Consider the following 16,218-nt stretch of genomic DNA (forward strand, 5'->3'; position numbering starts at 1 on the left):
TTCTTATTTACTTTTCTTACTTACTTAGTGTCCCAAAATGTTTGCTTAGCTTATTGAAGATACAGGATGTAGGACTTTGGATTTCCGCCTTCTCCGGTAGAAAAATAGTAAAGCGAGTGCACAGCAAAACACTGTATGTACTGTAAATGTGGTCTGTGCTGCAACCGTGGATTAATCTGTAACATGTACCAAACAACACAATGAGCAATAAGTAGTTTGCTTTGGCAGTAATGCCACGATTTAGGTCAGAAGGTCATTGGTTTGAATCCCAGGTCCACCAAGTGCAAGGCCCCTGTGCAAGGCCCTTAACCCTCAGTTGCTCAGGTATATAAACTGAAATTAAAAAAAAAAAAATAATTCACTCTGGATTAGAGTGTCTGCTAAATGCTGTAAATGTAAATGTAAATATCTAAAAATCTTAGAACTTGAACATGAAACTTCCCCAAGAGAATAAATCAGATTTCGCCTACCCTTCTCTGTCTCTTGATTGACTGCAACTCCTTCCAATCACATTGTAGCCAGATTTCTTTCATGCATGAAGCTCTGCTGTGATGGATTTTACAAATCTGGGTTGGCGTATGACGTGCATATTTTTGTTCTTCTTTAAGGGCTGAATGGAATTGAGAAAAAATACATTACAATCCCCTACCCTACCCTACCCCCTGCAGTAATGACAAATATTATTAAAACAATATATTAAAACAAACTGGTGAGTCTGTAACGGTCATGGTTAAATTAGCTTGCAATCATTTATACCACAGTAATGCCACTGGGGTCTGTGAGAAAGCTCATTTGTACATTGCCGTGTTTTACAATATGAATATTGCAAATGCTAATAGTGCAATAAGGAATAAAACAATGCATTGTGCTGTTCTACAGGGAAATGACAGTATCTTAAGAGGACATTGCTGGTACCGGACATGTAAAAAGCCTTGATATAGCCTCGTTCTGAAGGATATGGTTTTCCTCTTTGCTGATAAAACTTGTCTGTGACTCTCATGAGTTCAAAACACTTGACATTTTTGCCTCCTTTGTATCAGTCAGCTTTAATTGGCTGATCTCTTTTGTAGCTAATTCATATTCAACCTAATGACTCTTCTGTTTTGTTGCTTTTGTAATTCACTTCAAAATAAAAGTAATTTCATGTGGAGATTTGCATATTTTGTTCACCCCCTCTAATTCCCTGTTCTCAGGAAAACATTTTAAACGTTTGGATGACTAGAGCGCCATCTGGCGGACACACTAACTTCTGAAATTCATTACTAATCCTATTCTCTCTTTACCTGGTAAATGATTTGGTAGAAAACTGCATTTAACAGCGTTTTGGACATTATTTTATAATCAAAGACTGATTGCTGCTGTTTAAAACTCTTTTTAGATAAAAACTGTCTTCATGATGCTGTCTGTTGAGGTACGTTCTCTTAGCTGTCTGGGGTCAACCACAAACAGGTGAATTTATATTGAGATCCTGTGATACAAATTGCAATTTATTACACAATATTTTGGGTAAATTAAAACATGTCAATTTTCTACTATATTAACACAAATAAATGGATAGGTATCAATTATATAATTTAAAAAAGGCACTGCATTTCCTTAAAATGAGGCAATTGCAATGTTTTTCCTTGAGATGGGCAAAGACAATCACTCCTGTTTTTATTCTTCATCTGTTCACATTTTGCAGTTTGTTAAGTCAACCTTTAAGGAAATTAACTAAAGGATTTATATTCAGAATCTAACACTTCAGTCCAATCTTATTTAAAAAGATGTGAATTAAAGAAGCCTTTACATCAAACAGTAAGAACATTCCAATATTGCATTTAGAATGGTGCACGTTTACTTTCCATCCCAATTGTGTTAACCATATAAAAAGTGACAAAGTTATATTTTGAACAATTTGTGCCAATTCCCAGGCTTTTTGACCTTAAAAAGAAAAAAGTTACCTGAAACATCTCATGAAAGGTGTGAGCTTGAAGGCATAAATGGGGGGGGGGGGACACCAAGATGTGTAACCCATGCAAGTAGTTAACACTGAAACACTAAACTGCTCTGATTAACATTACATTGGACTTAGACAACATGTTAGGGGAAGTTTTGAAACAGGAGCTTGTTAGATGAATTTAAAACCAAATAGAACACATGATCACCCAAATTCAGACTTTTCAGCTCAGCTTTTTAAACATGGTTACAGTTAACAGAACCAAGGCATGGCTCAACTCACACTGAACCAAAAGACCTAAAGACAGACAGCAAAACCTGAATACTGCAAGAATTCTTTATTAGACAATGCATTTTCTATTAAGCAATACAATTACACTTGGCTTTACTGGAGTTCAGCAGGGCAAAAGGCATTTCAAGTGCATGCAAGGTTTAAAGGGAAACAGCATTAACAAATCAGGAAAGCATTGAAGCATTGGAGGATGAGCCACTTTTACAGGAGTACCGACCCATCCAAAGATTGAAGGCCTGAGGTTTCGGAACATTCATGCTTTGTATGCCAAGATTGGAAGTTGTGGTGGAATTCACATTAGGGCCACTGGATGTCAATGTGCTTGAGGCCTGCTGATTCAACGGTTGTGTGCCTTGTGTCTGCAAACCATCATGGTGATTAGAAAGCCCTTGAGATGACCAATAGCCAGATGTACTTTGGCTCTGAAATCCAATGGGGGAGCTTGAAGTACTGGTACCACTTGAAACTACACTTGGTGCTGCCTGTTGGGTCACAGTTAAACCTGGGGCAGAGCTCAGCTGGTTTACACTTTGCTGTCCCTGGGAGCCAAGATACTGACTTGACAGTGAGCTTGGTGACTGCCAGTATGCAGATGGGCTTTGGATATGAGCAACACCATAGGAGCCTGAAGCACTGACAGTAGAACCATTGGACACAGAGGCTGGCTTGATCCCAGTTAATCCAGGCACAGAGACAAGCTGGTTTATGCCTTGCTGTGTTGGGGTACCATGAGTAGGCTTGAAAATTCCTGAGAGCCAAGATGTAGATGGGCTTTGAGACCCAGTGGAAGAAATACCAGAGGTAGTAGAGCCACTTGACATTCCCCTCTCAACAACCTGCTGAGTCATTGTTGAAGCAGGAGCAGAGTGCAGTTGGTTTTGTTCAGGCCACATTTCAAAACTTCCATTACGGCTCACAAGCCATTGAGACAACCCATAGCCAGATGAGGTTTGGCTTTGAGAAGGCATGTAGGAGCTTGAAGCACTAGAAGTAGAACCACTTGAATCTACATTCGGCATGGACTGTTGGGTCACAGTTGAACCTGGAACAGAGCTCATCTGATTTACACTTTGCTGCGTTTGGATTTTACCATGTTGGTTGGCAAGCCATTGGGACACCCAATAGCCAGTTGAAGGTTGGCTTTGAGAACCAGTGTAGGAGCTTGAAGTAGAACCACTTGAAACCACACTTGGAGAGGCTGGTTGAATCACAGTTGAACCTGGAATAGAGCTCATCTGATTTACACTTTGCGGTCCCTGTGATCCAAGATATTGAGTAAAAAGTGAGCTTGCTGACTGCCAGTTGGTAGATGGGCTTTGAGAACCACTGGAAGAGCTTGAAGTACTAGAAGCAGAACCACTTGAAGCTACATTCGGCATGGACTGTCGGGTCACAGTTAAACCTGGGGCAGAGCTCAGCTGGTTTATTCCTTGCTGCATTTGGAATTTACCATATCGGCTGGCAAGCCCTTGAGATAGCCCATAGACAGTTGAGCCTTGGCTTTGAGAACCACCATGGGAGCTTGAAGTACTAACTGTAGAATCATTGAACATGGCACTGTCAGAGGCTGGCTGGATCACAGTTAAACCTGGGGCAGAACTCATCTGATTTATTCCTGAGCTTTGTGATGGCCAGTAGATAGATGGGCTTTGAGAACCACTGGAAGAGCTTGAAGTACTAGAAGTAGAACCACTTGAAACTATACTTGGTGTAGCCTGTTGGGTTGTAGTTAAACCTGGGGCAGAGTTTATCTGGTTTATACCTTGCTGCATTTGGAGTCTACCAGGTTGGCTGGGAAGCCCTTGAGATAGCCCATAACCAGCTGAGCCTTGGCTTTGAGAACCACTATAGGAGCTTAAAGTACCAACAATAGAACCATTGGTCACTGCAGTGTCAGAGGCCAGCGGAATCAAAGTTAAACTTGGGGCAGAGTTCATCTGATTTGTACCCTGCAGTGTTTGGAAACCGCCATGTTGGCTAGCAAGCACTTGAAATGTCCCATAACCAGTTGAGTGTTGGCTTTGAGAACCAGTGTAGGAGCTTGAAGTAGAACCACTTGAAACTACACTTGGAGTGGACTGTTGGGCCACAGTTAAACCTGAGGCAGAGCTCATCTGATTTACACTTTGCTGTCCCTGTGATTCAAGATATTGAGTAAAAGGTGAGCTTAGTGAGTGCCAGTAGGTAGATGGGCTTTGAGAACCACTGGAAGAGCTTGAAGTACTAGAAGCAGAACCACTTGAAGCTACGTCCGTCATGGACTGTTGGGTCACAGTTAAACCTGGGGCAGAGCTCACCTTATTTATACCTTGCTGCGTTTGGAATTTACCATATTGGTTGGAAAGCCATTGGGACACCCCATAGCCAGTTGAAGGTTGGCTTTGAGAACCAGTGTAGGAGCTTGAAGTAGAATCACTTGAAACTACACTTGGAGTAGACTGTTGGGTCATGGTTAAACCTGGGGCAGAGCTCATCTGATTTACACTCTGCTGTCCAGGTGAGCCAAGTGAGCTTAGTGACTGCCCAGAGGAGGTTGAGCTTGGAGAACTGTAGGAGCTTGAAGTACTAGAAGTAGAACCATTGGACGATGCAATGACAGTGGATGGCTGGATCACAGTTAATCTGGGCACAGAGCCATGCTGGTTTATACCTTGCTGTGTTGGGGTACTACTAGTAGGCTTGGAAATTCCTGAGAGCCAAGAGATAGATGGGCTTTGAAAACCACTATAAGCTATGGAAGACATACCAGAGGTAGTGGGGATACTTGACATTCCACTCTCAGCAACCTGCTGGGTCAATGTTAAAGCAGGTGCAGAGCTCAGTTGGTTTTGGTCAGGCCACATCCAAAAACCTCCATAACGGCTTGCAAGCCTTTGAGATAACCCGTGGCCAGTTGAGCTTTGGCTTTGAGAGCTTGGTGACTGCCAATGGACAGATGGGCTTTGAGAACCACTGGAAGAGCTTGAAGTACTAGAAGTAGAACCACTTGAAACTATACTTGGTGCAGCCTGTTGGGTTGTGGTTAAACCTGAGGCAGAGCTCACCTGGTTTACATTTAGCTGGCCTTGTGAACCAAGATATTGAGTAAAAAGGGAGCTTGGTGACTGCCAGTAGATAGATGGGCTTTGGGAACTAGTGTAGGAGGCTGGCATACTAGTAGCAGAATCATTGTACACTGCACTGTCAGAGGCTGGCTGGATCACAGTTAAACCTGGGGCAGAGCTCATCTGATTTATTCCTTGCTGTCCCTGTGAACCAAGATATTGACTGAAAAGTGAGCTTGGTGACTGCCAATAGGCAGATGGGCTTTGAGAAACACTGGACAAGCTTGAAGTAGAACCACTGAACACTTTACCGGCAGAGCCTGGCTGGGTCACAATAAATGCAGGGATGGCACTTGAATGATCAACATATTGGCTTGCAAACCCTTGAGAGAGCCCATAGCCATTTGAGGTTTGGCTTTGAGAACCACTGAACGAGCTAGCATTTTGCATCCAAGACTGACTTGTTTGGGAAGTGTTGGGAACCAGTGGTCTTTGCTGGTACATGGATGAAGAGACAGTGTTACCAGATTGCAGGGTCACTGATGGAGTCCCATAGTTGTTCTGAAGAGCAGCAGTTGAAACATCCTGATTAGATGTGGCTTGTGCATATGAAACAATGTTCTGGCTCTGGAGTCCTAGAAAAAAAAAAACGAAACAGACTTGTATTGATCAAAAGAGACACTGGTCAGGGCATTAGAGGAAAATAAGCCTGCCCAAGAGGCTCTACTAGTTTGCAAAGCTTCAGCATTGGTTTTACCTTCATCCCTCATGGCTGTGGAAGTTTGGGCTCCATCAGGTAAGGGGGCAGGTTCCTTAGGCTGAGCCAGAGGGATCTGGGCAGCAACACTGTACCAATCCTGTGCAGGCCTTTTATTCCACACTAAGAGACAAAGAAAAGTAATACTTTTAAACTTTGAGAATTGATGAACAATCACAAGGCATCACACTACTTCAAGTTTGCGGAATAGCTTACCTCCAAGTGCCCTTACATCTTTTAAATATAGTAAAGCAATAAAGAGTAACCAGAGCCTACAAGACAAAACAGAATTGAAATCACAAACCAATAATCTAGACAAATAAGTCAGCATTGCAAAATGTTCACCAACACTTACCTTTTACAATCCCACATAATGACAAAACTGACTACCGGAAGGCTTGGAGCCTACCGTGACACTGCTGACTCATAAAACCACAAAACACAAATAGCCCAGAAGCCCAGCAGCCTTCCTTTTATACCACTAATTCAAGTCAGGTGATGAATATTAACTACTCACAGATCACATGACTCATTATTCCAAGCCCTTTCTTCAGGTGTGAAATTACTAATTGGTTGTTCTTGTGTGCATGCACAGAAAGGAATGCTACTGCACATAAAGACTAAAACACTGGTTTGTTAAATAATAGAATTCTTTCAAGAATTTGCTTTCAAGAGACAAAAAAATAATTGATAGTTTTCATGTCTTGGTTTATTAAGACAAAATGACAGTTAAGTTTGTTTTATTTCAGATACCAAAATGTTCTGCAGTGTTTATACAACACTTTCAAATGTCAGAGAGAAGTAGAATCAGTGTTATGGATATTATGACTTATTTAAAACTAAAACTGGGGGGCACGGTCTGGATAAGTCCGGATAAGCAGTAGAAAATGAATGAATGAATAAAACTGAAAAAATCTTTATTTTCCCATAACATCATGTCCCAGAGTGTTTTATTCCTCTTAATGGCTTTTAATTCACTTTGAGAACACAAAAGCTTTTCGCAGGACAAAGTCAGGAGGTAAGATAGTTTTGTAATGCGAGTTGTTCATGTGTCTGTTATTGTATGTATAAACTAGACATTAAGAGACGCTTTTCCTCCACACTAGTTACAGCCTTGAAGTTTATTTTAAATATTTGATAATATAACTACATTCATGGCCTGTTTTTACTTTGAATGCTCTTGAACATCTTGAAGGCAATTTCATTTCTTCATCAGCTTCAAGTGAGGTTCCTTAGAACATGCTTTGTGTGTGCGCTTAATAAAATCCTGAGAGTCTAAGCTTTCAAACAGTATATAATTTAACCGTGTATTTAAAGGATTTAATGCTTAAAAGTTACAATGAAGTTGATGCACTCTCGCCTCCTAGCGGTGGTGGCTCGTTCACGAGACGGCGAAGGGGGTGGGGGTGGGGGGGAGGGGGGGTCTGAGTTACACTGCCATCTGCTGGACAGAAAAAAAAGAAGTGTGCAGGACAAATTTAAGAAGTGTGCAGATATTGTCAATTTCATAAATATAATAAATATAAATATAAATAAATCTGGGGCTTTTTACACCTGGTCACTTCATGTGTTTTCTGTGATCAGATAGCTATCCGATGGTAAAAAGACCAGATCTAAATGCCCTTCAAAACGGTTTCGAGACGGATATAAATCCGATCGTTCAAACCCCTTCAGGTGGTCTGGGACGCGTTTCAGACAAAACTGGACTGGTGTAAATGAATGTGGTTGTTCAAGCCACATACATCAACGCTAAACTCCTCCCAAACGGAAGTCGTGCATCGTGCCAGAAACAAATATGTTTTCCCACCAGTACTGGCTCCGATCTTTCACTCAGGTCTCTTGTCCGGTCTTAAAATGCACTGCTGCCGCCAGCAAAAATGCGGCAAAAAAGCTGTTTTTTTTGTAGCAACCGCATACACCAAAGTGTGTTCCATTTCGATTATCCCGAAAATGAGATAAAATATATTTGCATTTTGGGCCGGAGTAGAAAGATCGGATTGATATCTGATTCGCCAAGACGTGTTTATGTGGCCTAATGTAAATGGAACAGTTTTATCAAATCAGATAGCTATCGGATCAGAGACAACACGTGAAGTGACCAGGTGTAAAAAGGCCATTTGATGTGCATTAAATCACTAAAAATCATTGGACACACACACAGACACACAGACACACTTCTCAAGGAAACCATGAATCATGTAATAGCATGTAAGTTAACTGAGTGAGGAAGGAAATTTTTGCCTGAATTCTACACGTCATTCTATACGAAGCCATCACCGAAGCTTTTATATATATATATATATAAAATAATAAAAAATCAATGATTTGTGTGTTAAATTTGTTTACAAATTTAAATTTGTATGTGCTAAATAAAAATATTAGGGACAAAAGCTGAAGGTTTCACTGGATGGCACAGGGATCAGAGCCAGAGCACAGCTGGGTCAGGTCAGAATTAGGGAGAAAGGCCAGTCTGAGAAACAATAAACAAATAAAAATCAATATCCAGGTCGCATGGTACAGCAATAATTACAAAAAAGTAAATTCCCAAGTGAGCTTTAAGTGAAATGTGGATTGACTGATCAGCTTTAACATCTCTAACATCTGACATTTCTGACATATTTTTATGAAACATATTCTTTAAGATGGATTTCTGTTACCTGTTAGATACACCGGCCCACAGCCCAAGTGTAAACTCTCTTTGTTTTTGGTAAAGGACGGTTGTGCAATTTTACATTTAGCTTTATTGTGAGGTGGAAATGAGGGCAGTGATTTCGTAACCAGATGTCAGAACAGTCCTGTCTGAACCTACATCGATGGATACTTGTGTACGAGCAGACTGAGCTCTGCTCATGTAAAGGAAATGAGCTGAAGTGGAAATCTCTCAGAGAAACAATTAATTTCTGATCAAATCTGAACTACACAAAATCTCCAAGATGGGGAGGTTAGTTTCATTGAGAAACGGTACTATGATCATCATCATCATCATCATCATCATCATCATCATCATCACTATAATTCTTTGTTAACAGAAATTCCCACCACCTCCAGTATAGTTCAGTATAACCCAAGTACAAATCCAAGGGTCATGAGCTTTTCTCATTCCCTTTCATCTGGTGCAAGCAGCCACAATCTCTAGCAGGTTCATGGAATATAAAGTCCACTTTTGCTCATTCTTTACATCTCTTCCATTCTCAATCAGGTTCATTTGGTGAAAGTGACATGTAAAAAGCCTTGATATAACCCTGGTTCTGAACGGTATGGTTTTCCTCTTTGCTGATAAAACTCTGTGACTCTCATGAGTTCAAAACACTTGACATTTTTGCCTCCTGTGCTTTAATTGGCTGATCTCTTTTGTAGCTAATTCATATTCAACCTAATGACTCTTCTGTTTTGCTGCTTTTGTAATTCACTTACTTCAAAATAAAAGTTATTTCATATGAAGATTTACATATTTTGTTCACCCCTCTAATTCCCTGCTCTCAGGAAAACACTTTTAACGTTTGGATGACTAGAGCACCATCTGGTAAATGATTTGGTAGAAAACTGCATTTAACGGTGCTTTGGAAAATATTTTATAATCAAAGCCTGATTGCTGCTGTGTAAAACTCTGTGTATTTTAGATAAAAACTGTCTTCATGATGCTGTCTGTTGAGGTACATTCTCTTAGCTGTCTGGGGTCAACCACAAATAGGCAGAGGTGGGAAGTAACGGAGTAAAAATACTTCGTTACTGTACTTAAGTAAATTTTTCTGGTATCCGTAGTTTACTCCACTATTTTTAGGACAACTTTTTACTTTTACTCATTACATTTTTACACAAATATCTGTACTTTTTACTTCTTACGTTTTCAAAACGGACTCGTTACTTTTAGTATTATTTCTTCTCACTGAGCGCTGTTTCCAGCCTATCATCCTATCATTGTGCGGCTTTTTCCCCATGTGACTGGTGCACTGTATTATTTACTGGCTATCAGACATAGACTAAGGATAGCGGAGCTAACAATGAGCAGCGCCTACAAAAGGAATGGCTAATGTTAATTCAGAGGGAGTCACCGATGTTAAAATAACTAACAACGAGGACATTCCTGAACACACATGGCCATATATGAGGGAGATGTCTGAAATAATCGGCGTCAAAAAGGATTCCTGGCGAATGCGTTGCGAATTGTGTCACCCAGGGCGGTTCTAGCCCTTTTTTAGGGTGGCTTCAGCCCCCTGTCTGTAATCTCAGCCACCCTAAAACTATAAGGATCATTTTTACTTTCATAAATAAACAATAAAAATTACGTTAAAATGCAGGACATGTCGTCGATGGGAAAGAAAATTATTTATCAGTTTGATCCAAGAGCGATTTTTGTTTTTTACTTTGCTTTTACACGCGTGTGTTGTAGTCTTTCAAAAGTGCATCATCAGCTGTCAACTTTATTTGAACAGAAAAGCACAGGTACGCGCAGCGTGCACGCGCAGTCAGAGCTGGAGGCGTTTATCTATAACGTTAATCGGCGGAAAAAGACGCAAAGACGGCAACCAAAAGCAGTGAAATTTCACTTTTCTTATTACCAGAGTTGTCAAATAATATATAATATAAAACTCTTCTTGTTTTAAATTCTCACTGTGGGCTAAAACCCCCCTAAAGATGAAATCCTAGAACCTCCCCTGGTGTCAACAAAAAAAACACAAAGTGCTTAATTTAATTAACATTAATTTTATCATTTGTAAAACATCACAATAATTTTGTTTGTTTATTGTTTGTTAATTTTTGTTGTTTTCAAGGACAGAGCTGGTATCTCCCTACAGTTTGGGATATGGCCTTGGTGATACACTTGGTATACATTACATTTCCAAAAGTAATGGGTCACCTGACCTTTCCTGCTATATGTGGTTGTTTTCTGATCTCATCCCTATTGAACACCTTTGGGATTAATGTGAACGCTGACTCCACCCTACCTCACCTACATCAGTGCCTGCCTTTCATAACACTCTTGTGGCTGATGAACACAAATATCCATCAGCACACTCCAAAATTATTTTTATATATATATATAAAAAATCATGACGTCCAGTTACCAGCATGACACTAAACAGTAGTAGTAACGGCGACTTTTTACTTAGGTACATGTCAGAGCCCATACTACTTTACTTTAACTTGAGTAAAAGAGTGTAGTCACTACTTCTACTGGAGTCCTTTAAAAAATGTGTATCTGTACTTCTACTTGAGTAAAGGATGTGTGTACTTTTGCCACGTCCGCAAACAGGTGAATTTATATTGAGATCCTGTGATACAAATTGCACTTTATTACACACAATATTGTGGGTAAATTAAAACTGTTAATTCAATTTCTTCTATATTTTAATACAAATAAATGGATAGGTATCAAGTATATAATTAAAAAAGGCACTGTATTGTTTCCTTAAATTGAGGCAATTAATTGCAGTGTTTTTATTGAGATGGGCAAAGACAAATCACTCCTGTTTTTATTCCTCTGTTCACATTTTACAGTTTCTGTTAATCCACCTTTAAGGAAATTAGCTAAATGATTTATATTCAGAATCTAACACTTCATTCCAATCATCTTTTTAAACATGTGACTCATTAAAAGAAGCCTTTGCATCAAACAGTAAGAACATTCCAATATTGCATTTAGAATGGTGCACATTTACTTTCCAACCCAATTGTGTTAACCATATAAAAAAAGTGACCATGGCTATTTTGAACAATTTGTGCCAATTATTCCCCGGTTTGTGTTTTTTTTTAAGGTTAAAAAAAGTTTTACCTGATGAAACATCTCATGAAAAAGTGTGAGCTCGAAGGCATAGATAAGGGAAAGGAGAGAAGAAAAAAAAAAAAAAAAAAAAAAAACCCACCACATGTGTAACCCATGCAAGTAGTTAACAAACACTAAGATGCTCTGATTAACATTAGGGTCGACTTGGACATCATGTTAGGGGAAGTTTTGAAACAGGAGCTTGTTAGATGAATTTAAAACCAAATAGAACACATGATCACCCAAATTCAGACTTTTCAGCTCAGCTTTTTAAACATGCTTACAGTTAACAGAACCAAGGCATGGCTCAACTCACACTGAACCAAAAGACCTAAAGAAAGACAGCAAAACCTGAATACTGCAAGAATTCTTTATTAGACAATGCATTTTCTTTTAAGCAATACAATTACACTTGGTTTTACCAGAGTTCAGCAGGGCGGAAGGCATTTCAAGTGCAAGCAAGGTTTAAAGGGAAACAGCATTAACAAATCAGGAAAGCATTGAAGCATTGGAGGATGAGCCACTTTTACAGGAGTACCGACCCATCCAAAGATTGAAGGCCTGAGGTTTCGGAACATTCATGCTTTGTATGCCAAGATTGGAAGTTGTGGTGCTGGAAGTACTCACATTAGGGCCACTGGATGTCAATGTGCTTGAGGCCTGCTGATTCAACTGATGTGTGCCTTCTGTCTGCAAACCATCATGGTGATTAGAAAGTCCTTGAGATGACCAATAGCCAGATGTACTTTGGCTCTGAAATCCAGTGGGGGAGCTTGAAGTACTGGTACCACTTGAAACTACACTTGGTGCTGCCTGTTGGGTCACAGTTAAACCTGGGGCAGAGCTCAGCTGGTTTACACTTTGCTGTCCCTGGGAGCCAAGATACTGACTTGACAGTGAGCTTGGTGACTGCCAGTAAGCCGATGGGCTTTGGATATGAGCAACACCATAGGAGCCTGAAGCACTGACAGTAGAACCATTGGACACAGAGGCTGGCTTGATCCCAGTTAATCCAGGCACAGAGACAAGCTGGTTTATGCCTTGCTGTGTTGGAGTACCATGAGTAGGCTTGAAAATTCCTGAGAGCCAAGACGTAGATGGGCTTTGAGACCCTGTGGAAGAAATACCAGAGGTAGTAGAGCCACTTGACATTCCACTCTCAACAACCTGCTGAGTCATTGTTGAAGCAGGAGCAGAGTGCAGTTGGTTTTGTTCAGGCCACATTTCAAAACTTCCATTACGGCTCACAAGCCATTGAGACAACCCATAGCCAGATGAAGTTTGGCTTCGAGATGGCATGTAGGAGCTTGAAGCACTAGAAGAACCACTTGAAGCTACATTCGGCATGGACTGTTGGGTCACAGTTAAACCTGGGGCAGAGCTCATCTCATTTATACCTTGCTGCGTTTGGATTTTACCATGTTGGTTGGCAAGCCATTGGGACACCCAATAGCCAGTTGAAGGTTGGCTTTGAGAACCAGTGTAGGAGCTTGAAGTAGAACCACTTGAAACTACACTTGGAGAGGCTGGTTGAATCACAGTTGAACCTGGAACAGAGCTCATCTGATTTACACTTTGCTGTCCCTGTGATCCAAGATATTGACTAGAGAGGGAGCTTACTGACTGCCAATAGGCAGATGGGCTTTGAGAACCACTGGAAGAGCTTGAAGTACTAGAAGCAGAACCACTTGAAGCTACATTCGGCATGGACTGTCGGGTCACAGTTAAACCTGGGGCAGAGCTCATCTGATTTACACTCTGCTGTCCAGGTGAGCCAAGTGAGCTTAGTGACTGCCCAGAGGAGGTTGAGCTTGGAGAACTGTAGGAGCTTGAAGTACTAGAAGTAGAACCATTGGACAGTGCAATGACAGTGGATGGCTGGATCACAGTTAATCTGGGCACAGAGCCATGCTGGTTTATACCTTGCTGTGTTGGGGTACTACTAGTAGGCTTGGAAATTCCTGAGAGCCAAGAGGTAGATGGGCTTTGAAAACCACTATAAGCTATGGAAGACATACCAGAGGTAGTGGGGACACTTGACATTCCACTCTCAGCAACCTGCTGGGTCAATGTTAAAGCAGGTGCAGAGCTCAGTTGGTTTTGGTCAGGCCACATCCAAAAACCTCCATAACGGCTTGCAAGCCTTTGAGATAACCCGTGGCCAGTTGAGCTTTGGCTTTGAGAGCTTGGTGACTGCCAATAGACAGATGGGCTTTGAGAACCACTGGAAGAGCTTGAAGTACTAGAAGTAGAACCACTTGAAACTATACTTGGTGCAGCCTGTTGGGTTGTGGTTAAACCTGGGGCAGAGTTTCTCTGGTTTATACCTTGCTGTATTTGGAGTCTACCAGGTTGGCTGGGAAGCCCTTGAGATAGCCCATAACCAGTTGAGCCTTGGATTTGAGAACCAGTGTAGGAGCTTGAAGTAGAACCACTTGAAACTACACTTGGAGAGGCTGGTTGAATCACAGTTAAACCTGGAACAGAGCTCATCTGATTTACACTTTGCTGTCCCTGTGATCCAAGATATTGAGTAAAAAGTGAGCTTGGTGACTGCCAGTAGGTAGATGGGCTTTGGGAACTAGTGTAGGAACCTGGCATACTAGTAGCAGAATCATTGTACACTGCACTGTCAGAGGCTGGCTGGATCACAGTTACACCTGGGGCAGAGCTCAGATTTATTCCTTGCTGTCCCTGTGATCCAAGATATTGACTAGAAAGGGAGCTTGCTGACTGCCAATAGGCAGATGGGCTTTGAGAACCACTGAAAGAGCTTGAAGTACTAGAATCAGAACCACTTGAAGCTACATTCGGCATGGACTGTTGGGTCACAGTTAAAGCTGGGGTAGAGCTCAGCTGGTTTATTCCTTGCTGCATTTGGAATCTACCATATCCATATTGGCTGGCAAGCCCTTGAGATAGCCCATAGACAGTTGAGCCATGGCTTTGAGAACCACCATGGGAGCTTAAAGTACTAACTGTAGAATCATTGAACACTGCACTGTCAGAGGCTGGCTGGATCCCAGTAAATCCAGGCACAGAGCCAAGCTGGCTAATGCCATGCTGTGTCTGAGAACTTCCAATTGGTATGGAAAGTCCCACGAGCCAAGAGGTAGACGGGCTTTGAGAACCAGTGAAAGTACTAGTAGAACCACTTGAAACTACACTTGGAGTGGACTGTTGGGCCACAGTTAAACCTGAGGCAGAGCTCATCTGATTTACACTTTGCTGTCCTTGTGAACCAAGATATTGAGTAAAAAGGGAGCTTGGTGACTGCCAATAGGCAGATGGGCTTTGAGAACCACTGGAAGAGCTTGAAATACTAGAAGTAGAACCACTTGAAACTACACTTGGTGCAGCCTGTTGGGTTGTGGTTAAACCTGAGGCAGAGCTCACCTGGTTTACATTTAGCTGGCCTTGTGAACCAAGATATTGACTAGAAAGTGAGCTTGGTGACTGCCAATAGGCAGATGGGCTTTGAGAACCACTGGACAAGCTTGAAGTAGAACCACTGAACACTTTACCATCAGAGCCTGGCTGGGTCACAATAAATGCAGGGATGGCACTTGAATGATCAACATATTGGCTTGCAAACCCTTGAGAGAGCCCATAGCCATTTGAGGTTTGGCTTTGAGAACCACTGAAAGAGCTAGCATTTTGCATCCAAGACTGACTTGTTTGGGAAGTGCTGGGAACTGGTGGCCGTTGCTGGTACATGGATGAAGAGACAGTGTTACCAGATTGCAGTGTCACTGATGGAGTCCCATAGCTGTTCTGAAGAGCAGCAGTTGAAACATCCTGATTAGATGTGGCTTGTGCATATGAAACAATGTTCTGGCTCTGGAGTCCTAGAAAAAGTTTGAGACTTGTATTGATCAAAAGAGACACTGGTCAAGGCATTAGAGGAAAATAAGCCTGCCTAAAGAGGCTCTACTAGTTTGCAAAGCTTCAGCATTGGTTTTACCTTCATTCATCATGGCTGTGGAAGTTTGGGCTCCATCAGGTAAGGGGGCAGGTTCCTTAGGCTGAGCCAGAGGGATCTGGGCAGCAACACTGTACCAATCCTGTGCAGGCCTTTTATTCCACACTAAGAGACAAAGAAAAGTAATACTTTTAAACTTTGAGAATTGATGAACAATCACAAGGCATCACACTACTTCAAGCTTGAGAATAGCTTACCTCCAAGTGCCCTTACATCTTTTAAATATAGTAAAGCAATAAAGAGTAACCAGAGCCTACAAGACAAAATAGAATTGAAATCACAAACAAATAATCTAGACAAATAAGTCAGCATTGCAAAATGTTCACCAACACTTACCTTTTACAATCCCACATAATGACAAAACTGACTACCGGAAGGCTTGGAGCCTACCGTGACACTGCTGACTCATAAAACCACAAAACACAAGTAGCCCAGAAGCCC

General features: G+C 41.4%; 2 protein-coding genes and 1 long non-coding RNA gene across 3 annotated transcripts; 1 reads left to right on the forward strand and 2 right to left on the reverse strand.

Moving 5' to 3' along the window:
• Positions 1-2,261: 2,261 nt before the first annotated feature.
• On the reverse strand, positions 2,262-6,507 carry wu:fi09b08 (A-agglutinin anchorage subunit). The gene is made up of 4 exons (XM_027175424.2): positions 6,387-6,507; positions 6,248-6,303; positions 6,032-6,154; positions 2,262-5,909 (listed from the first exon to the last, which is right to left on the reverse strand). Exons 1-4 carry the CDS (start codon positions 6,401-6,403, stop codon positions 2,395-2,397), a joined length of 3,711 nt encoding a protein of 1,236 aa, XP_027031225.2. The 5' UTR covers positions 6,404-6,507; the 3' UTR covers positions 2,262-2,394.
• Positions 3,414-14,505, forward strand: LOC125139712. The gene is made up of 2 exons (XR_007138772.1): positions 3,414-3,535; positions 14,359-14,505. It is a non-coding gene; the product is annotated as an uncharacterized LOC125139712 (long non-coding RNA).
• On the reverse strand, positions 12,152-16,218 carry LOC113661341 (serine-rich adhesin for platelets-like). The gene is made up of 4 exons (XM_027175418.2): positions 16,114-16,218; positions 15,975-16,030; positions 15,760-15,882; positions 12,152-15,643 (listed from the first exon to the last, which is right to left on the reverse strand). The coding sequence occupies exons 1-4, from the start codon at positions 16,128-16,130 to the stop codon at positions 12,285-12,287; spliced, it is 3,555 nt and encodes a 1,184-aa protein (XP_027031219.2). The 5' UTR covers positions 16,131-16,218; the 3' UTR covers positions 12,152-12,284.

This window comes from Tachysurus fulvidraco, chromosome 20 (genome assembly GCF_022655615.1).
Source record: "Tachysurus fulvidraco isolate hzauxx_2018 chromosome 20, HZAU_PFXX_2.0, whole genome shotgun sequence".
Classification (NCBI taxonomy): domain Eukaryota; kingdom Metazoa; phylum Chordata; class Actinopteri; order Siluriformes; family Bagridae; genus Tachysurus; species Tachysurus fulvidraco.